The following is a 22,958-nucleotide window of genomic DNA, read 5'->3' as shown; positions in this document are numbered from 1 at the left end:
CTGAATGCTGCTACCACAATTTTCTGGATTTAGATTGATATATGATCCCAGGACTCTCCTCTCTTGTCCAGCTGGGTTAGCTCCACCTCTTCTGGCATGGTTATTCACCTCTTTTTTATGATGATTTTCCATATCCTCCTCCATAGTTATCAGAACCGAACCGGTGATCGAACCGGTCAGGTTACTGGGTCACTGAGTCACTGGTTCAACCGGTGGGTCACTGGTTGAACCGGTTGACTCGGTACTATATAAATAAAAAATAAAAATAGTCAAAAATTTAAAATTATAATTTAAAATACATATTTTTACTAATATTTTAAGAATATCAAACTATTTTAAAATAATATGGACCAGAAATAATAAGTATTTTGTTATTTTTATTCTATCATAAATATTTTTATTTTGTTTTTATATTAAAATAACTATTATTTTAAATTTTAATAATTTATTAATTAGTTTATATCTATTATATTATTATATAATACAAATATTTATTAAAAAATAATACTAATAGATGTTATATAATTATGAAAAAAATAAATAAATTTATAATTATTGTTAAATAAAAATATAATTAATTTAATAATGAGTAAATTTATAACTAAATTTAAAATAAATTATATAAAAGTAAATTATTTGATATATATATATATATATTAATTTGTATGAATTTTAATGAAAATCGTCACAGCCTGGTGGCCATGCATAGCGCTTTTTCTCAAGAGGGGAGGGGTTCGAACCCCATATGTAACATTTTGTTAAAATTTAGTTTCTAACCGGTTCGGTTGGACCGAACTTTACCGAGTTCGACCGATTTTCACTGGTTCGCACCGGGTTTAACCGGTTCGCAGCGGGTTGATACCTTATTCGGTCCAAACATCGGACCGGACTGGTTGAGAGTCCGGTTCACCGGTTTTTTGGTTAAACCGGCCGGTCCGATCCGGTTTTGATAAATCAAAGTATTCCTCCTCTTCTTCAGCACTAATAACCCTCTTTCCTCTTGCTTCCCTTCTTAATCTCAGGAAGGTTCTGTCCGGTTTACTATCAAAGAAAGTTGAAGTTTCTTTTCTCCTACCTGTCATACAATGAACAAGTACAAGAAACAACAAGTGTAGAGTCTACTAAAATAGAGTATAGTTAGCTTGGTTAGAGCAATTTATCAAATATTTAGTAGGTTAGCTTGCTGGAACGTAAAGAAGTAAGGTAAAATTAAAGAGAAATAACTAACAGAAAATTGCAGAGAATAAAATGAGTGACTGAAATTAAATTGCAATTAATCAAAAGAAAAAGTAAAGTGCTCAATCTAGTTATCCTTCAATTTAGTAATTGTCAATACAAAACCAATCCCCGGCAACAACGCCATAAACTTGATACGTGGTAATTTGCCTCTCAACAAATTTCCTTCCGAAAAGTGCACCGGATTGTCGTCAAGTAAAAACTCACAAAAGAGTGAGGTCAAATCCCACAGGGATTGGTAGATCGATAAATTAAAATTGGAGAATTTTACTAGTTGAGCTAAGTCAGGATTGAATTGGGAATCGCAGAAAGTAAAATTGGCTGGAAACTTAAATTGCAAGAAATTAAAGAAGCTGGAAATTAAATTGTAGGGAATTAAAGTGCAGAAGCTTAAATTGCAAGAAATTAAATGGGAAGGGGTAATTAGCATGAAATTAAAGAGCAAAAAGTAAATAGAATGGGTAGATCAGAGAATGGGGAGTTCATTGGGTTTTAGGAGATATTGAATTCTCCGGATCAAATCATTTTCACCTCTTCCTCAATCAATACATTCATTGACATTGCTTGGCAATCTTAGATGATTGGATCCCAATGTCTTGGCTCACCAATCTCTCTAAGCATGAACAATTTCCCAATGTCTTGATTTAATTGCTCATGGGAAGAGTTGAAGTTCGGTCACTGACTATACCACACAAATTCATAGATCAAAGTGTTGGTAGGATTACATGTCACTATATCCATCCAAACCCCAATCTAATCCAATGTGAGAAAGCAATTCTAGCATGAATTCCTCATTCCTCTCTCAAGGCTCCGAAGAATTCCAATTATGGATAGCTTCTCTCTCAAGACAACTATCCAATTGAATTAAGACCAAAAGCTTTCTAGCAAAAATCAAGAGAAAAGAAAGAAGAAGAAGATGAAAATTACTATTGATCCATTGAATTACAGTAGAGCTCCCTAACCCAATGAAAGGAGTTTAGTTGTTCATAGCTGTAAACTCCGGTTAAATTAGTAGATAATTTGTCAATAAATTAGTTTTTAATAAGGAGGATTAGAAATGCAAATATTATATTAAATTAGAATAGAGCTCATCGAAACGAGAATTTTGACACCAATTTCGAAGAAAACGGTCCAAAATTAGACCGAACAGGTTGAACCGAAAGCTCTATTTGCCTCTGCCATTCTATGAGTCTCTTCCTTTTTGCGTATGGCATCGCCACTCCCTTTTGCAGCATCCACTAATTCGGAACTAAATTTGAAAGCCATATTTCGACCCGGGCATTTTCGGGATGCCCCTAATAACCAACGAATGGCAAGTGCTTTTCCTTGTGTGGATCCTATTTCAATGGGAACTTGATGAGTAGATCCGCCTACACGTCTTGCTTTTACTGCTATATCGGGAGTTACTCCACGTATTGCTTGACGTAAAACAAACAGTGGATTTGTTTCTGTCTTTTGTTGAATCTTTTTCATAGCTCGATAAATAATTTGATAAACCAATGATTTTTTTTCCGTGTTTCAGAATACGGTTAACCAACATGTTAACTAATCGATTACGATAAATTGGATTGGATTTTGCGGTTTTTTCTTCTATAGTACCTCACCGTGACATGAGCATGAAAGGGATAATCTGTTTTTTTTATAACTTCTAAGGGCTAAAATGATTTATTTTGGCTTTTTGGCCCCATATTGTAGGGTGGATCTCGAAAGATATGAAAGATCTCCCCCCAAGCCGTACATACGACTTTCATCAAATACGACTTTCCACAGAATTCTATATGTATCCATATGTATCTATGAGATTGAGTTTTGAACCGGGCCCAACCGGACCAACCCATGAAATGAGCTTAAAGCTCGTTCTTCTCTTCAAAGACAGCAGAAGCAGCGACGCATTAGGGGAAGGAGAAGAGAAATTCACCGAAACCCTTACGGTGATTTCAAAACACCGTAACTTCTCCGTCTGAGCTCCGATCGCGACACCGTTTGTGACCACATGTCCACCGCGTCGAGCTCTATGTTTCTACCGGAACAATTTCATAGGTAAGCCACTAAATACTCCCAGCCACTCCTTTCCTCCAATTTTTAATTTTTGAGTGGGAATGTTGAATTTCTTTGATTTTTAATGTTTTAGGATCCAATTAGCTTGAGAAAAACGTTCACTCTTGCTTATGTGAAGCTTGGGTAAGGTGAGGATACGATAATTCTATTTTATTTTCATTGAATTTGAGCTTTGAGTATTAAATTGAATATATATGTGTTATGAATGTGTATTAGGTTGTGAATAAATAATTGGAGCTTGAAATTGTGAATACTGGAACTTGGAGGAAGCAGATTAGTTGAGTTTTGAGGGGTTGCCTTGGTTTTGAATAAATAGCTTTGGTTATTACGTGGAAATCGGCCAAGGTATGGTTTAGGTTTCTTGCATTTAATATATAATATTCTGTGAAAACTTAGGCTAGATGACCATAGGATAAGTTGGAATGCAGGTGTATGTTTAATGTTTAGTAATTTGTCGATGAATATATTTGGTTGAAGTTTATTGGATAATTAGTTATTAATTTTGGATGGTGACTAATTTGGAGAGAATTATGGTTGAATGTTATTGTTGATGAACACGGTTGGTTTGGTGCTTGTTGATTAACTAATGATTTGGTGAATTATTGATTTGAGGTATAACTATTGTGGAGGTTGTTGTGATAATGAGGTATTTTGTGTTAGAATAAGCCTATGATTAGTGAACTATGATCCTTAGTTGAATTTTGGTTGTTGGATTTGAATATTGTATGAGTATAATTGTTTATCTAAGGTAGATTTATTGTGGTGACTGTTATGATGATGAGGAAGGGTATGTTGAATTGAAAAGAAAGCAGGTTTGGACCCGAAAAGGGTGGCAAAGTCTTAGTTTTAGAGTAGATGCTGCCGAAATTTTATAAAAAAATTAGAGATTTTGTTTATATGATTATTTAAAAAGATTTAGATTCAAAGGTTATATGGTTTGATTTAGAGTTATTAAGAAAATGAGCATGTTTTAAGTTTAATTCATTTAGAAAAGAATGAATTATGTTTTGAATTAGAACTATTGATGGACGGAATGGGAGGTGTGATAATGAAGGATAAGGATTGAATATGATTGACATATAATGATGAATGAGATGCGATTGAGAATGATGTGGATGTTGATGAATTATAATTGAATTATTTATATGGCTTATGAATTTGAATAATCTGAGATACGAGATTCCCTGAATCAAGTGTCGTGGCTTGCCACCACGTGTACCAGGTTGAAAACTTGATACTCTATTGACCCTACGACGTATGTGTGACCGGGCACCATATAAATTCCCGGGAATGTTACCCCCGTTGAGCAATATTGATTATTTGAGAAAAAGCTATGCATAGACTCTTGGGGATACACGTCGGGGGATAGTCTAAGGACAATTCAGACTTATCGGGTTGGTTGGATAACTGACAGATGAGCCTCATCAGCTATAGGACAGGCATGCATTATATGCATATTACTTGAATTACTTGCTTGTGCTTTAGTTGGATGTGCCTATATGTACTTGCCATGCTAAATGTGTATTTGTTACCTGTAATAACTGTAACCTTCTTGTGTTTGCCTTATCTGTCTATTTGTCTGTGAAAATGCATGAAGGAGTTGGAGGTATGGAGGAATGGCAATATGGGACTTAGATTTAAGGTTAAGTTAAGTTAGGATTAAATATTTTTAGAAAACCACATTTTATGGCTCATGTTTAATACTTTAAGCTCTATAATCTGAGTGTCGGCATTCTAGGATTGCCTCTGGCATTCCCAGGACCTTATATATTATGTGTGTGCCACCTTTACCATACTGAGAACCATCGGTTCTCATTCCATACGATGTTGTTATTTTTTTAGATGCAGGTCGAGAGGCGTCTCGTTAGGCGTCTGCACTCTTGAAGCGAAGTGGTTACTGGGTAGTTTTGCTGTATAGTGATATATATATATATATATATATATATATATATATATATATATAAGTACTTAGTTTTCTCTTCGCATAACTTGTTCTCTTGATCCTCTTAGAGGTTTATGGAAAGACAAGATTTTGTTTATGTATATTTGGGTTTTTGATATATATATATATATATATATATATCTGTGTGTGTGTGTGTGTGTGTGTGTGTGTGTGTGTGTGTGTGCGTGTGTGTCTGTGTGTGTGCCTATTTTTACAATTTTATGTTTGATGGATATAGTTTTCTTAGCACGCAAGTTAACTCGTTCCTTGAACGTTGTGCTTTTATTTCGCGATTTTTATTTCCTCTATTCTTCAAGGCTCCTAGCATATTATAGTTCTTCTGCTATTATATGTACTCATTTTATTTTAGAGGTCGTAATACCACACCACCTCTGTTTTACGACTTAAGCGTAAAGCTTTGTGTGGTAGGGTGTTACATTATGGTATCAGAGCAGTTCGTTCCTATAGAGCCTGAAAGGCGGACTGATTGTGCTTCTGTACATTCTCTGTATATGTGTTTATGTGCTATTAGGATATCTGACTTATATATATAGCATAAACGTTTGTGAGCATGCATTTAGAACTTAAAGCATTAGACCTGTGATATTAAGACTGATCAACTTAATATCACTTGTTTAGTGTGTATAAGGACCATATGTCGACTCGCGGACGCGGTTGCGGGCGAGGTAGAGATAGGATAGGCATCGTTACTCCTGGCCTGGCAGGGAATGATCCAGTAGACTTTATGGCTGCCCCAAGGAATATGGCTGCAGCTATGCAGGCAACAGCCGAGGCACTGGGTAATAAGATAAACCAAGGTAATCACGGGAACAATAATGATAAGGACGGTCCTATGACACGTGCTATATTTCTGAAAGTTCGCCCTCCGACTTTTAGGGGAACCTCAAATCCCACTGACGCAGATAATTGGATTCAGGCTATGGAACGGAAGTTGCAGGCCCAACAAGTTCCTGAGGAGCAATGGGTTGAATTTGGAACTTATCAGCTGCAAGGCGAGGCTCAGCATTGGTGGTAGGGAATACGACGTATCCTGCAGGCAGATGAAGCTGGGATAACCGGGAGTTGGTTATCTAAGAATCATATTTTTCTTGATTGTTCTGAGAAATCAGTACAGTTTATGCCGGAAGGATCAGAAGCGCTAGTTGTGGTGAATAATTACTATTTGAATTCTATGATAGTAAACTGTTCTGGAACTGAATGTCAGGGTATTATGTTATTAACTGTAGGAGTATCAGGTGATGATCAGGATTTAGAGCAGATTCCGATTGTATGTGAGTTTCCAGATGTGTTTCCGGATGATATTAATGAATTTTCACCTAACCGAGAAGTTGAGTTTGCAGTTGAATTATTGCCTGGAGCCAGTCCAATTTTGATTACTCCTTGCAGGATGTCACCTTTAGAAATGGCTGAATTGAAAGCTCAGCTGGAAGATCTGTTGGGTAAGCATTTTATCCGACCAAGTGTTTCTCCGTGGGGAGCGCTAGTGTTACTGGTAAAGAAGAAGGATGGGAGTATGCGCTTGTGTGTTGATTATCGGCAATTGAATAAGATCAATGTGAAGAATAAATATCTGTTACCTAGAATCAATGATCTAATGGATCAGTTACAAGGTGCAGATGTGTTTTCTAAGATTGATCTGCGATCCGGGTATCATTAGATAAGAGTTAGAGATTAGGATATTCTTAAAACTACTTTTAGGACGCGTTATGGTCATTACAAGTATACGGTGATGTCTTTTGGGTTAACTAATGCTCCAGTAGTATTCATGGATTATATGAACAGAATTTTCGGGCCGTATCTGGATAAGTTTGTTATTGTCTTCATTGATGATATTCTTATTTACTCTAAGACTGAAGAGAAGCATGCTGATCACTTGCGAATTGTGCTACAAATTCTAAGAGACAGGAAGTTGTATGCTAAGTTATCTAAATGTGAGTTTTGGAAGAGTGAGGTAAAGTTTCTCGGCCATGTGGTGAGTAAGCAGGGAATAGCTGTGGATCCTGCTAAGGTAGAAGCAGTAATAAATTGGGAGCGACCAACTTCAATGACAAAGATCAGGAGTTTTCTAGGTTTGGAGGGATATTATCATAGATTCATTAAGGGATTTTCACAGCTCGCCTTACCTTTAACTAAACTGACTAGGAAGGATACGCCTTTTATCTGGACTCCGGAGTGTGAGGAGAGCTTTTAAGAATTGAAGCACAGATTGACTACTGCACCTGTATTGGTATTGCCTGAACCAAGTGAACCATTTGAAGTGTACTGTGATGCATTATTGAAGAGTTTAAGGTGAGTTCTGATGCAGCACCAGAATGTTGTAGCATACGCCTCACGGCAGTTAAGGCCACATGAGATGAACTATCCAACTCACGATTTAGAACTTGCTGCTGTTGTGTTTGCTTTAAAGATCTGGAGGCATTATCTCTATGGTATTAAGTTTCATGTCTTCTCAGGCCATAAGAGTTTGAAGTATCTCTTTGAGCAAAAAGAATTGAATATGCGTCAGAGGAGATGGATGGAGTTTCTGAAGGATTATGATTTCGAATTGAATTATCATCCAGGAAAAGCGAACGTTGTGGCGGACGCCCTGAGTCGGAAGTCCTTATATGCAGCTTGGATGATGTTGCGAGAAGAAGAGTTACTAAAGGTATTTCAAAGTTTGAACTTAGGAGTTAGAGAAAAATCTGAAATTTTGTGTTTGAGTCAGTTGCAGATTTCAAGTGGTTTTAAATCAGAACTTCTGAAAGCTCATCGAGATAGTGAAGCGTTACGTAAGGTATTGCCAGCAGTTGAACAGGAAAAAAAGTGGGGAGTGTAAGAAGGTCAGGATGGTTTGTGGAGGTTCAAGAATCGGATTATTGTGCTAGATATCGGAGACCTGCGACAGAGTATCTTGAAGGAAGCCCATAAGAGCGGGTTCTCAATTCATCTAGAAAGCACCAAAATGTATCAAGATCTGAAAGCAATGTTCTGGTGGCCATGGATGAAGAATGATGTGGCATTACATGTATCTAAATGTTTAATGTGTTAGAAGGTTAAGATTGAGCATTAGAGACCATCAGGGACCCTTCAGCCTTTGGAGATTCTACAATGGAAATGGGAGAGTATCGCAATGGATTTTGTGATAGGGTTGCCTAGAACCCGATCGGGTTGTGACGCTATTTGGGTAGTTGTGGATCAAATGACAAAATCAGCTCACTTTCTTCCTATCCGAATAAGTTGTACAATAGAAGAATTAGCTCGAATGTATATTAAAGAGATTGTCAGGTTGCATGGCGTGCCTTCTACCATTATATCTGACAGGGATTCTTGCTTCACATCAAGATTCTGGGGAGCTTTTCAGTGTGAATTTGGGACTCAGTTAAGCTTGAGTACTGCGTATCACCCTCAGACAGATGGTCAGTCAGAGAAAACTATTCAGACCATAGAGGATATGCTAAGGGCTTGTGTATTGGACCAGCCGGCGAGCTGGGATCGGTATATGCCATTAATAGAGTTTGCTTATAATAATAGCTATCATGCGAGCATTGGAATGGCTCCATATGAGGCTCTGTATGGCAGAAAATATCAGTCTCCACTATGTTGGCATGAAACTAGAGAAAGAAGTTTGTTAGGGCCTGAGATGATTGCTGAGACTACCGAACAGATAAAGAAGATTCGTAGTCGAATGCTGTTCATACCCTGGGTCGAGATGTCTGACTCGGGATGATCGACAATAAGCCAACCGATCTCTTCAGGTCAAGAACATCCGACCTCTTCTCCAAGAGCTCGGCCAAATCACTACAGAGGCCCAAGAAGGCCCAAACAAAGGAACACAGCCCAAAACTAAAGGCAGCCAAAGCCTAGAAAGATAAGGGCGGTTCCCTTAAAGATAAGATGACTTCACTCAAAGATAAGATAAGATAAGATAACTATCTTATCTCCAGAAAAGTCACTCCACACTACTATAAATACACTGAAGCACCCAGGTATAACTTATACTCTGATTCTACTAAAAACCTGCTTAATACCCTTGCTAACTTAAGCATCAGAGTCCCTTGCAGGTACCACCACTCTTCGGTGACGAAGGATCAGCACCACCACCAAGTCCAACAAGTCGGACACGGCGGCTCTGGCCACCATCAACAAGTCGGACACAACAGCTCCGACCAGTACAGAAGATCTCGTCCGAGATTGACCTACAGTTTCAGGTAACCTTCGGAACATTGGCGCCATTTCCGGAGACCTGGAAGTCATCTCATCATCATGGCGGACAACCTTGACAACCACCACAATTCTGATTTGGAGAACAGAACACCACATAAGAATGCGGATGTCACACTAGATGATACTTCTCAACCTAACAAAGATAAGAATTCACCAAACACGGGAGCCATGGAAGCACTTCAGGATCGCCTACAACAACTCGAAAAAGAGGTCGAGTATCAACGGAAAGCCGAGAGAGACCTACGAAGGGAAGCTTGGAGACGCCGCGAATTAGAGGACAAGCTCCTAAAGCTCGAAGCCGATCTCAAGGCCAAATCTACTCGATCCAGCCACGAAGATAGCTCCCGTAAGGATCAAGACCCATTCACCAAAGAGATCATGAAGACCAAAATCCCAAAGGACTTCAAACCTCCCGACATGACTCTATACGATGGCACAGTAGATCCCAGCCATCATCTCAGTAATTTCAGAAGTAGAATGTACCTCACTGACGCCTCAGATGCAGTCCACTACAAAGTCTTCCCGACTACATTGACAAAGACAACAATTAAATGGTTCGACAATCTGCCCCCAGGTCTATCTCAAGCTTTGACAACTTAGCCAAGAAGTTTCTAGCCAGATTCTCCATCCAGAAAGACAAAACTAAGCACGCCCCAAGTCTATTGGGGATCAAGCAAGGAGATTGAGAAAGTCTCCGCAGTTAAATGGAAAGATTCAACAAAGTATGTCTGAACATTCAAAATCTGCCAACAGAAACAACCATTATGGGTCTCATCAATCGCTTACGAGAGGGACCTTTTAGTCACTCAATATCGAAAAAACATCCTACATCCCTGAATGAAGTGCAAGAACGAGCAGAGAAATACATCAACATGGAGAAAAACTCTCGACTAGGAAAGACCTCAAAGTCCGGATTTTCCTACTCCTCCCAAGATAAGGACAAAGAGTCCAAGAAAAAAGAAGATCAACATGGAGAAAAGATCAAGAAATACCACAATTACACCCCTCTTCGGGTGTCTCTTATAGATGTCTATTGAGAAGTATGCTATACTGAAAGGATACCCCCACCTCGCCCACTGAAAAGCAAGAAAGGAGGAGGAAATCGGACTGAATACTGTGAATACCATCGAATCTATGGACATTCCACCAACGAATGCTTTGACTTGAAAAATGTCATAGAAAAACTGGTGAGAGAAAGAAAACTAGATCGGTACTTAGCCAGCAGAGCAGATGAGCCAAGAAAAAGAAGAAGGGACGAAGATGTTGGACAAACTGAACGACCACCTTGTACCTCGAAGAGACATGTCCACATGATACACGGAGGATTTGCGGGAGGAGGAGTCTCCAAATCATCTTGCAAAAGATATCTTAAAGAAGTATATCATGTCGAAGGAGGAGAAGAAGCACCTGACATCCCCACTATCACTTTTACTAAAGAGGACGCAGCTGGCATCGTCTCGGGACATGATGATCACATGGTCATCACTATCATATTGACCAACGCTAATATCCACCGCGCACGAGTAGACCAAGGAAGCTCGGCTGACATCTTGTTCAAAACTGCCTTCGACAAACTCGGCCTAGAAGAAAAAGAACTCATAGCATATCCAAACAGCCTATTCGGGCTGGGAGCAACTCCAATCCAACCACTTGGATATATCTCACTACACACAACCTTTGGAAAAGGAAACCGGTCAAGAACACTCAACATAGATTACATCGTGGTCAACACAAGTTCAGCCTACAATGCCCTAATAGGTCGGACGACATTAAATCAGCTCGGCGCAGTAGTCTCGACTCCACAGCTGTGCATGAAGTTCCCAACCGCAGAAGGAATAGCTACGATAAGAGCAGACCAGAAGACGGCGCGCCACTGTTACAACAAAATTCTAAACCTTATAGGCAGAGGAGAAGAATTCCACACCATCGAACTCGAGGGAGTTTGAGGGCGGGAAGAACTTCGTCCACAACCCAAAGGCGAAATAGAAAAAGTCCAGATCGGAGATGTCCCAGACAAAACAACCAATATCGGCACAATCTTAAAAAGAGATGTAAAGGAGTCACTCATACAGTTCTTAAGAGACAATGTCGACCTCTTTGCATGGAAGGCCGCAGACATGCCAGGCATAGACCCTAAGTTAATGTGCCACAAGTTGGCAGTTTACCCAGGATCTTGGCCAGTACAACAGAGACGTAGAAAACTCATACCAGAATGATCCTAAGCTGTGGAGGAGCAAGTACAAGCTCTACTGGAGGCATGATTCATAAAGGAAGTTAAGTACCCACTATGGCTAGCTAACGTCGTCTTGGTGAAAAAATCAAATGGGAAGTGGCGGATGTGCACCGACTACACTGATCTCAACAAAGCCTGCCCAAAATATCCTTATCCACTCCCAAGTATCGACGCTCTGGTAGATGCCTCCTCTGGATACAAATACCTCTCATTTATGGACGCCTATTCGGGATACAATTAAATCCCGATGTACCCACCTGACCAAGAAAAAACCTCATTTTTGACCCCGAAGGCAAACTACTGCTACATCGTCATGCCAATCGGACTCAAAAATGCAGGAGCCACTTATCAAAGATTAATGAATAAGGTCTTTGCAGACCACATTGGGAAAGTCATGGAAGTCTACGTGGACGACATGTTAATGAAAACACAAAGCGAAGAGTCGTTACTGTCCGACCTCACGCAAGTATTCGACACTATAAGAAGGCATGGTATGCGACTTAACCCTGTAAAATGCACCTTTGCAGTAAAAGCTGGCAAATTCTTGGGTTTTATGCTCACACAAAGAGGAATTGAGGCAAATCCGGATAAATTTCAGGCTATACTCAGCATGAAGAGTCTGACCAGCGTTAAAGAGATACAACAACTCAATGGAAGATTGGCAGCCTTGTCCAGATTTCTAGCTGGATCGGCAATAAGATCTCTCCCCTTCTACGCCACCCTAAGGAAGGGAAAAAGGTTTGAATAGACAACAGAATGCGAGCAGGCCTTCCAGAATTTCAAAAGGTTCCTGGGACAACCACCTATTCTAACTCGGCCACGGGAAGGAGAACCACTTGTATTGTACCTCGCAATAGGAAATCGGACAGTAGCCTCAGCACTGGTTAGAGAGGACAAAAGTGGACAACAACCTATATACTTCATCAGCAAAGCACTACAAGGGTCTGAACTAAACTATCAAAAAATAGAAAAATTCGCCTATGCTCTCATACTAACATCTCGACGACTTCACCCATATTTCCAAGCCCATATCATCAGGGTTCGGACCAACCAGCCTATAAAAGGCATTCTGCAGAAAAAAAATTTAGTAGGAAGAATTTTGCAATGGGCAGTTGAGTTGTCCGAATTCGACCTTCAATATGAAGCTTGGACAGCCATCAAATCACAGTATTTGGCCGACTTTATTGCAGAGTTTATGGACACCCCGAAAATCCCTACAGAGTGGAATCTCTACGTAGACGGTTCCTCAAACAAAATTGGAAGTGGCGCAGGCGTGATAATAGAAAGCGACCAGAGAGCCCAAATCGAACTTTCCCTCAAATTCGAGTTCCCTGCCTCAAATAACCAAGCTGAGTATGAGGCACTACTAGCTGGTTTGAAGCTGGCTAAGGAGATTGGAGCTCAAAAGCTTATCATCCTCAGTGACTCACAAGTAGTCACCTAACAAATAGCAGGGAGTTACCAAGCCAAGGATCCCACCATGAAAAAGTACTTAGACAAAACCATGGAACAGCTCGGACAACTCGGGGAATATGAGGTCCGTCACATACCCCAGGAACAGAATGCTCGAGTTGATGCACTCTCAAAACTAGCTAGCACCAAACCAGGGGGCAACAATAGAAGCCTCATCCAAGAGATGCTGCAGAATCCATCAATCTCAGAAGAAGAAAAGGTCCTAGCCATAACAGGTCTGGATCAGGGATGGATGACTTCCATAATTAATTACCTCAAAATAGAAACACTCCCTACAGATAAGAAGGAGGCAAAGAGGTTAAAACGGGAAGCACAATACTACACTATCATAAATAATACTCTATACAAGAGAGGGATTTTAACACCACTGTTAAAATGCGTGCCAACTTCCAACACAAAGGAAGTCTTAGAAGAAATACACAGTGGCATCTGTGGTAACCATCTCGGAGCACAAGCTCTCATCAAAAAGGTACTCTGGGCCGGATTCTATTGGCCAACTTTACAAAAAGAAGCAATGGAATTCGTAAAGACATGTCCACCATGTCAGAAGCATGCTAATTTTCATATCGCCCCACCAGAGGAGCTCATCAGCATAACCTCACCCTGGCCATTTGCAAAATGGGGACTCGACCTCCTTGGGCCATTCCCTCAAGGATCAGGATAGGTCAAGTTCCTCATCGTCGGAGTAGACTATTTTACCAAATAGACTGAGGCAGAACCCCTAGCCAATGCCACTGCTTAAAGAAGTCAAAAATTATTATATAGAAATATTATCACAAGGTTTGGGGTCCCATACTCCATCACCACAGATAGTGGCACTCAATTCACAGATGCAGGCTTCAGAAAATTGGTGACCGACTTGAAAATAAAACACCAATTCACATCCGTAGAACACCCCCAGGCTAATGGACAAGCAGAAGCTGCCAAAAAAGTCATACTGGCTGGGTTAAAACGGAGATTACAGGACGCGAAGGGAGCCTGGGCTGAAGAGCTCCCACAAGTCCTATGGGCATATCGGAAAACTCCACACTCCACCACAAAGGAATCACCTTTCTGATTAGCTTACGGAATGGAGGCAATGATCCTAGTGGAGGTCGAAGAAGGATCGCCCAGAGTAATCCACTACAGTGAAGAGGCCAACTCACAACTTCAAAGGGAAGAACTTGACCTACTTCCAGAAATCCGAGAAAGAGCTCGAATCAAGGTAGAGGCGTTAAAACGTCGAATGGCCTCAAGATACAACTGAAAGGTAGTACAGCGAGGTTTTGCCGAGAATGACCTCGTCCTAATCTGAAATGATATCGGAACAAATTGACCTGGAGAAGGAAAGCTAGCAGCAAACTGGAAAGGACCCTACCGAGTCGCAGATGTACTCGGAAAGGGCTACTACAGGCTGACCAAACTCGAAGGGCGAGAGCTTCCAAGGTCATGGCACGCCCGCAACTTAAGAAGGTATTATAGTTAGGAGATAATAATGATCTTAGGATGAGGTGCACTCTTTTTCCTGAAAAAGGTTTTTTAACGAGGCACCGAGCCAAGATCCATCAACTACCTGACTTAGAGGGATAAAACGCCCACATGTATATATTTGCATATTCTTTATTTTGAATAAGTTTTTTAGATTTTTTACAAATCCCCTTATCAAGACGTATTAATCTGAAACACAAAAAATTCATCGCCCAATTACAAAGCTACAGATCGGCAGAAAGTGAAAATCAAATTCACTGCTCGATCACGATAAAGACCAACGAAGATGAAAACCAAATTCATCAAAAGGTTGACCAAATGAGGATCAAACTCAATTTCTACAAAATCGGCAAAGATGAAAAGCGGCAAAAACAGAATAATGCAAGAAGTTATCGAAAGTGATCCATAGGAAAGGACCTGACGAGGTCTTAATAAAAATGGGTTGCTAAAAATAACTTAAAGACGGACCGACGTAAAGAAGTCGGACCAGTCAACCACAATAACCAAAGTTATAAAAAGTAAATTCCTAGAAAGAGGCCTGGCCAGCCCTAAAAAAGAGGATTACTAGAAATAACTTAGAAGGGACCGACATGATGAAGTCGGCCCAACAAAATCACAAAGTTATAAAAGTAATCCATAAAAGAGACCTGACAAGGGTCCAAATAAAATAGATTACTAAGAAATAACTTAGAAGGGACCGACATGATGAAGTCGGCCCAACAAAATCACAAAGTTATAAAAAGTAATTCATAAAAAGAGATCTGACAAAGGTCCAAATAAAATGGATTACTAGAAATAACTTAGAAGGGATTGGCATGAGGAAGTCAGCCCAAACAAACCTACAAAGTTATAAAAAGTAATCCATAAAGAATACCTAAATAAAATGGATTACTAGAAATAACTTCAGAAAAATCGAGATGAAGAAGTCGAACCAAAGCTACAGAAGTATAAGAAGTAAACCTCAAATGATTACTAAAAATAATTCAAAGACATCGATCGACAGAAGATATGTGCCACAAGGGACTCCAAATTGGACCCAGAAAATCTACAAGTATTAAAGTACAAAGGCAATCAAAGGAGGTCGGAAAACAAGATTCCAACACGCTGAAGAGTGCTAAAGCAAGCAATCGACAAGCATATCGCAAAAAAAACAAGATTACTGTGATAAACAGACTCAAGAGGCCGCTTGAAGCCGACCCCAAGAGCTCGAGAAACTACTTTGTTTTTTCAAAATAAGGTTGCTAAAGGAAAAGCAACTAAAGTATCCAAAGTTAGGCAAACCACCAATTACAGAAATAAAAGTTTAAAAAGCTCACAGACCGGGCTGTACATAATATGTCAGAGAAAAATTATAAAGGATCCAAAGACTTTCCAATAGCAGCATCTCGGAGTGAAGGAGGACGAGTCTGAAGTGGTACCGCATCTACCGTCCCATCATCCCGGTTCAGGATCTGGACGTCAAGATCGGACTCAGGCTGACCGACTTCAGCTGCTGGAGTTGAGGAAGGCGGGGCAACAGAGGCTTTGGCAGATGGTACAGGAGGAGAGTCAACCTCATCATCATCATCATCAGGGTCATCAGGGACAATCTTACCATCTCTTACAATGTTGTCCAACCTAAAAAGGGTTAGGTCGAGCTCGGGCGCAAGAACTCGAACCTGATCCTTCAAATTCTCGTAAGCAGCATTCACATTGCCTACGAGATGACCCTGGAGTTTAGCATAATCAGCCCGAGCTTATTCTAAACTCTCCCTAAGGTCCATCATCTCCCTATAAGTCAAGACATAGCTCTCCTTATGCTTCAACGCCATATCCTCAGCCAACTTTGCAGAAGCCACAGCAGCAATAGCCAGAGTCTTCTCACCCTCCAACTCTTTTTCCAGCTTCGCTACCTTCACCTCAAACTCCTCCTTCAAACCCTTAATCCGGTCAAACTCTGATTTGGCCTCTTCCATAAAAGCTTTGGTTGCATGAATGGGAAGATCTTGAGCAGTCCGATATAAAGCTGCTCCCATATGAGCTATCTTAATACTACTCCGAGTGATGAAATCCAAATAGCGAAGAAGGGAGACATCGTCAGTAGGAATAACACCGTAAGGAGCAATTTATTGATCAACAAAACCAACAGCGCATCGAAGTCGGGAGCATCCAGATTAAAAGGTTCCACAGTCCTTTGTCTTTTGGGAAGAAGGCTGGCAGAGGGAGAAGAGGTAACAGTAGAAGTCTGAGGGGGATCAACTAAATGGACCTGAGGCGTACGAATCATCTTCCTCGGCCCAGCAGTATTCAAAACAGGCTTCTTGGGAGGAACCTGGGAAGATCCTTCCCCAGCAACTTTACCCGAGATGTGCTGCGCTGTTGTAGCTTTTCTCGCCTTCTTAAAGGCCTTCATAGATTCGTTGTTTTTAATCATCTCTGAAAATACACAAGAAACCAAGTTATAAACTAGAAGGAAAAGGAATGAGCTCAACAAAATAAACAAGTACGACAAATATAAAGGAAGTCGACCTCTACCCAGTTCAGCTCGGAGAAGTAAAGGATTTCCTAAAAATTTCTTAGTATCAAGATGGGGAGGCTGCCCCCAGTTCTCTTTCAACATAGTTACAAAAGCTTGCTCAATTTCATCCAACATCTCCCAAGTGTACCTAGACACCACTACATTCCTTTGCCATTCTAAAGGAAAGCTGGGCTCGCCATTCTCATCCAAAAAGAAAGGTCGAGCTCCTTCAACAGCTCGGACTTTAAAAAAGTAATTCTTAAAATCCCTAAAAAACTCATCATACATAGAAAAAACTTTGTGTCCCTGGGCAGACCTGAAAGAAATCCAAGAAGCTTTCTTTTTTATAGTCCCACGTTTGGTTAACACAAAGAGATAAAGGAAGAGAGTTTGAGAAGGTTTTACATCAAATTCTTGACAAAGCAACTGAAAGATCTTGATAAAGCCCCATGAGTTCGGATGAAGCTGGGATGGAGCTACGTTACACGACCACAACAGGTCGGTCTCAAAGGGGGTGAAAGGAAGGGTGATGTTCATTTGGCTGAAAAAGAAGTCGTACACATAAAAGAAGGGGCGCTCTCCCTAGGTTAGAACAGGGAAGCAAACCCTTTCATCAGAATCAGGTGTTACCAATTCATAATTGTTCTCCTGATCTCTACTACTACAGATTTGATGATGTTTTCTAAGCTCCGCACAGAATTTAGAATTAACTACAGAAACACATATTAGGACGAGGGAGTCGAGCCAGTCGGACATACCCTCAGGAACCTTGGAAGACGTCTCGACAATATTTTTGTGAGAAGACATGGTCAACTAGTCCTACAGCCAGAAAAAAAGATGGATTACTAACCAAAATAGCTCAGGCAAAAAAGAAATCAGCTCGGACAAAACATGACTCAAGCATACAAATAGTAAAAGGAAAACCCCAGGACATACACTAAGGTCCAGGGGCATCCTTTGGAGGCAGGGACAGAGTAAAGGACTCAGAAAAAAGTCTACAAGGCTACATCCCAATAAAACTCTCAGCAAAGAAAAATAATCCCCTTCCAAACAAGAAATGACACGAGAAAAAAATCAAAGCAAGCCATCAGAAAATCGTTATCTTCTACAAATTTATCAGCAAAGAAAACTACCAACATGGCAAAAGTCATCAAAGGAGGAATCTTTTTTAGAAGCAAGCAGATTCATAAGCCTCAGTAACGACATGCAGTTCATATCAAAGGACACAAACTGGAAACAATAAACGGCACGCAAAAACCCTAAATGCAGAAGGATCATTCAAAATCAAAGACCTCCCAGAGCACACATTACAGTAATAAGCAGATGCACAACAAACACAGAAAAGATTCAAGCTTTTTAAACACGAAACCAAGTAAGATCAAAACTTTTCAAAAAATGCGAGAAGAAAGAAGAAGAAAAGAGGACCAACCTATAAAAATAAGAAAGGCGATGAAGACAGACGGTGAGCCCACACTAACAACCACTCCAAGTAAGGCACGAAGAAGTGAAAACTTGGGGGCCAGAGAACGAAGAGGCACGAACGAAACAGAAGAATAAAAGAGAAAGAAGTTATAGCAAGCAAAGAGAAAGAAGAAACAGAAAGGAGAAAGTTTTGGTGTAATTCAAAATGAAATAAGAAAGCGGGAGGCAAAGGAAACGGAACATTAAAAGAATTAATGGGGCATTAAAAACCATCACACATTCCCAAGGTATGGAATGCGCGTTTCCAAAAATTAAAGAAGAAGAAAGGCGTTCTGCATTCAAAAGGAAACTCTACAAGGAAGAAATCGACGATGCTCGAGCTCGGCTTCTCCAGAGAAATTGAAGTCCTAAAACTAAGGACTCGACCTCAAAAGGAAGACCACACTCGAGCAGGGGCACTGTTCATACCCTGGGTCGAGATGTCCAACCTGGGATGATCGACGACAAGCCAACCAATCTCTTCAGGTCAGGAACATCCGACCTCTTCTCCAAGAGCTCGGCCAAATCACTACAGAGGCCCAAGAAGGCCCAAACGAAGGAACACAGCCCAAAACTAAAGGCAGCCAAAGCCTAGAAAGATAAGGGCGGTTTCCTTAAAGATAAGATGACTTCACTCAAAGATAAGATAAGATAAGATAACTATCTTATCTCCAGAAAGGTCACTCCACACTACTATAAATACACTGGAGCACCCAGGTATAACTCATACTCTGATTCTACTAAAAACCATCTTAATACCCTTGCTAACTTAAGCATCGGAGTCCCTTGCAGGTACCACCACCCTCCGGTGACGAAGGATCAGCACCACCACCAAGTCCAACAAGTCAAACACGGCGGCTCCGGCCACCATCAACAAGTCGGACACAACAGCTCCGACCAGTACAGAAGATCTCGTCCGAGATCGATCTACAGTTTCAGGTAACCCTCGGAACAAATGCTTATAGCCCAAAGCCGCCAGAAGAGCTACACTGATCAGAGGTGAAAGCTTTTGGAGTTTGAAGAAGGAAAACATGTCTTTCTGAAAGTTACACCAACCACTGGAGTGGGAAGAGCTATTAAGACTAAGAAACTGAATCCCCATTATATTGGACCATTTGAGATTCTGAAGAGAATTGGACCAGTGGCTTATAGAATTGCCGTACCGCTGTACCTTTCGAATTTGCACGATGTATTTCATGTATCATAACTTCGAAAGTATACTCCTGATGCAAGTCATGTTCTAAAACCAGAACCAATCCAAGTGAGAGAAGATCTAACACTTCCAGTAATTCCGGTAAGAATTGATGACACCAGTGTTAAATGATTACATGGAAGGGAAGTATCATTAGTAAAAGTAGTTTGGAGTCGAGCTGGTATCGAGTAACATACTTGGGAACTTGAAGCAGATATGCGAAAGGACTACCCACATCTCTTTTCAGGTAACTGAATTTGAATTTTGAGGACAAAATTCTTTATTAGGTGGGTAGGATGTAAACCCCGGTTAAATTAGTAGATAATTAGTCAATAAATTAGTTTTTAATAAGGATGATTAGAAATGCAAATATTATATTAAATTAGGATAGAGCTCATCGAAACGAGAATTTTGACACCAATTTCGAATAAAACGTTCCAAAATTGGACCGAACGTGTCGAACTGGTTGAACCGGGTCCAAACTGGGCCGTGAGCCCAACCGGACCAACCCATTAAATGAGCTTAAAGCTCGTTCTTCTCTTCAAAGACAGCAGAAGCAGTGACGCATTAGGGGAAGGAGAAGAGAAATTCACCGAAACCCTTACGGTGATTTCAAAACGCCGTAACTTCTCCGTCTGAGCTCCGATCGCCACATCGTTTGCGGCCACGCGTCCACCGTGTCGAGCTCTATATTTCTACTAGAACAATTTCATGGGTAAGCCACTAAATACTCCCAGCCACTCCTTTCCCCAAATTTTCAAATTTTGAGTGGGAATATTGAATTTCTTTGATTTCTAATGTTTTAGGATCCAATTAGCTTGAGGAAAATGTTCACTCTATATTATGTGAAGCATGGGTAAGGTGAGGATATGATAATTCTATTTTATTTTCATTGAATTTGAGCTTTGAGTATTAAATTTGATATATATGTGTTATGAATGTGTATTAGGTTGTGAATAAATAATTGGAGCTTGAAATTGTGAATACTGGAACTTGGAGGAAGCGGATTAGTTGAGTTTTGAGGGGTTGCCTTGGTTTTGAATAAATAGCTTTGGTTGTTACATGGAAATCGGCCAAGGTATGGTTTAGGTTTCTTGCATTTAATATATAATGTTCTTTGAAAACTTAGGCTAGATAACCAAAAGATAAGTTGGAATGTAGGTGTATGTTTAATGTTTAGTAATTTGTCGATGAATATATTTGGTTGAAGTTTATTGGATAATTAGTTATTAATTTTGGATGGTGAATGTTGTTATGTTAATTTGGAGAGAATTATGGTTGAATGTTATTGTTGATGAACATGGTTGGTTTGGTGCTTGTTGATTAACTAATGATTTGGTGAATTATTGATTTGAGGTATAACTATTGTGGAGGTTGTTGTGATAATGAGGTATTTTGTGTTAGAAGCCTAGGATTAGTGAACTATGATCCTTAGTTGAATTTTGGTTGTTGGATTTGAATATTGTATGAGTATAATTATTGATCTAAGGTAGATTTATTGTGGTGACTGTTATGATGATGAGGAAGGGTATGTTGAATTGAAAAGAAGGCAGGTTTGGACCCGAAAAGGGTGGCAAAGTCCGAGTTTTAGAGGAGATGCTGCCGAAATTTTATAAAAAATTAGAGATTTTGTGTATATGATTATTTAAAAAGATTTAGATTCAAAGGTTATATGGTTTGATTTAGAGTTATTAAGAATATGAGCATGTTTTAAGTTTAATTCATTTAGAAAAGAATGAATTATGTTTTGAATTAGAACTATTGATGGACGGAATGGGAGGTGTGATAATGAAGGATAAGGATTGAATATGATTAACGTATAATGATGAATGAGATGCGATTGAGAATGATGTGGATGTTGATGAATTATAATTGAATTATTTATATGGCTTATGAATTTGAATAATCTGAGATACGAGATTCCCTGGATCAAGTGCCGTGGCTTGCCACCACGTGTAATAGGTTGAAAACTCGATACTCTATTGACCCTACGACGTAAGTGTGACCGGGCACTATATAAATTCCCAGGAATGTTACCCCCACTGATCAATATTGATTATTTGAGAAAAAGCTATGCATAGACTCTTAGGGATGCACGTCGGGGGACAGTCTAAGGACATTTCAGACTTGTCGGGTTGGCTGGATACCGACAGATGAGCCTCATCAGCCATAGGACAGGCATGCATCATATGCATATTACTTGAATTACTTGCTTGTGCTTTAATTGGGTGTGCCTATATGTACTTGCCATGCTAAATGTGTAATTGTTACCTATAATAACTGTAACCTTCTTGTGTTTACCTTATCTGTCTATTTGTCTGTAAAAATGCATGAATGAGTTGGAGGTATGGAGGAATGGCAGTATGGGACTTAGATTTAAGGTTAAGTTAAGTTAGGATTAAATGTTTTTAGAAAACCACCTTTTATGGCTCCTGTTTAATACTTTAAGCTCTATAATCTGAGTGTCGGCGTTCTAGGATTGCCTCTGGCATTCCCAAGACCTTATATATTATGTGTGTGGCACCTTTACCATACTGAGAACCTCCGGTTCTCATTCCATACAATGTTGTTGTTTTTTTAGATGCAGGTCGAGAGGCGTCTCGTTAGGCGTCTGGACTCTTGAAGCGAAGTGGTTACTGGGTAGTTTTGCTGTATATATATATATATACTTAGTTTTCTCTCCGCATAACTTGTTCTCTTGATCCTCTTAGAGGTTTATGGAAAGGCAAGATTTTGTTTATGTATATTTGGGTTTTGGATATGTATATATATATATGTGTAAATATTCTCCGGCCAGTCTTGACTTCACAGGCTGAGTTAGAAGCTTGTTATTTTGTATCTTTGGCACTCTATTCCTATTTTTACAATTTTATGTTTGATGGATATAGTTTTCTTAGCACGCAAGTTAAATCGTTCCTTGAACGTTGCGCTTTTATTTCGCGATTTTTATTTCCTCTATTCTTCAAGGCTCCTAGCGTATTATAGTTCTTCTGCTATTATATGTACTCATTTTATTTTAGAGGTCGTAATACCACACCACCTCTGTTTTACGACTTAAGTGTAAAGCTTTGTGTGGTAGGGTGTTACAATAGCTCTCAAAATGGAAATTGGAATTGTAAAATACATTCTGAAATTCCAAGTGCAGTAGGTGAAAACTAAAAAATGGAAAAAG

General features: G+C 39.8%; 1 protein-coding gene across 1 annotated transcript; it reads right to left on the bottom strand.

The window, feature by feature from the left end:
- Positions 1 to 16,372: 16,372 nt before the first annotated feature.
- Positions 16,373 to 17,049, bottom strand: LOC148546518 (uncharacterized). Its single transcript, XM_088499239.1, is given in 2 exon segments — positions 16,373 to 16,765; positions 16,768 to 17,049. Coding segments are annotated over 2 exon segments (675 nt in total).
- Positions 17,050 to 22,958: the final 5,909 nt, after the last annotated feature.

The sequence above is a fragment of the Arachis ipaensis genome, chromosome B9, assembly GCF_059453495.1.
Source record: "Arachis ipaensis isolate K30076 ecotype BB chromosome B9, ASM5945349v1, whole genome shotgun sequence".
Taxonomy (NCBI): domain Eukaryota; kingdom Viridiplantae; phylum Streptophyta; class Magnoliopsida; order Fabales; family Fabaceae; genus Arachis; species Arachis ipaensis.
The sequence above is the reverse complement of the archived record's forward strand: the minus strand, read 5'-3'. Positions and strand labels throughout refer to the sequence as shown.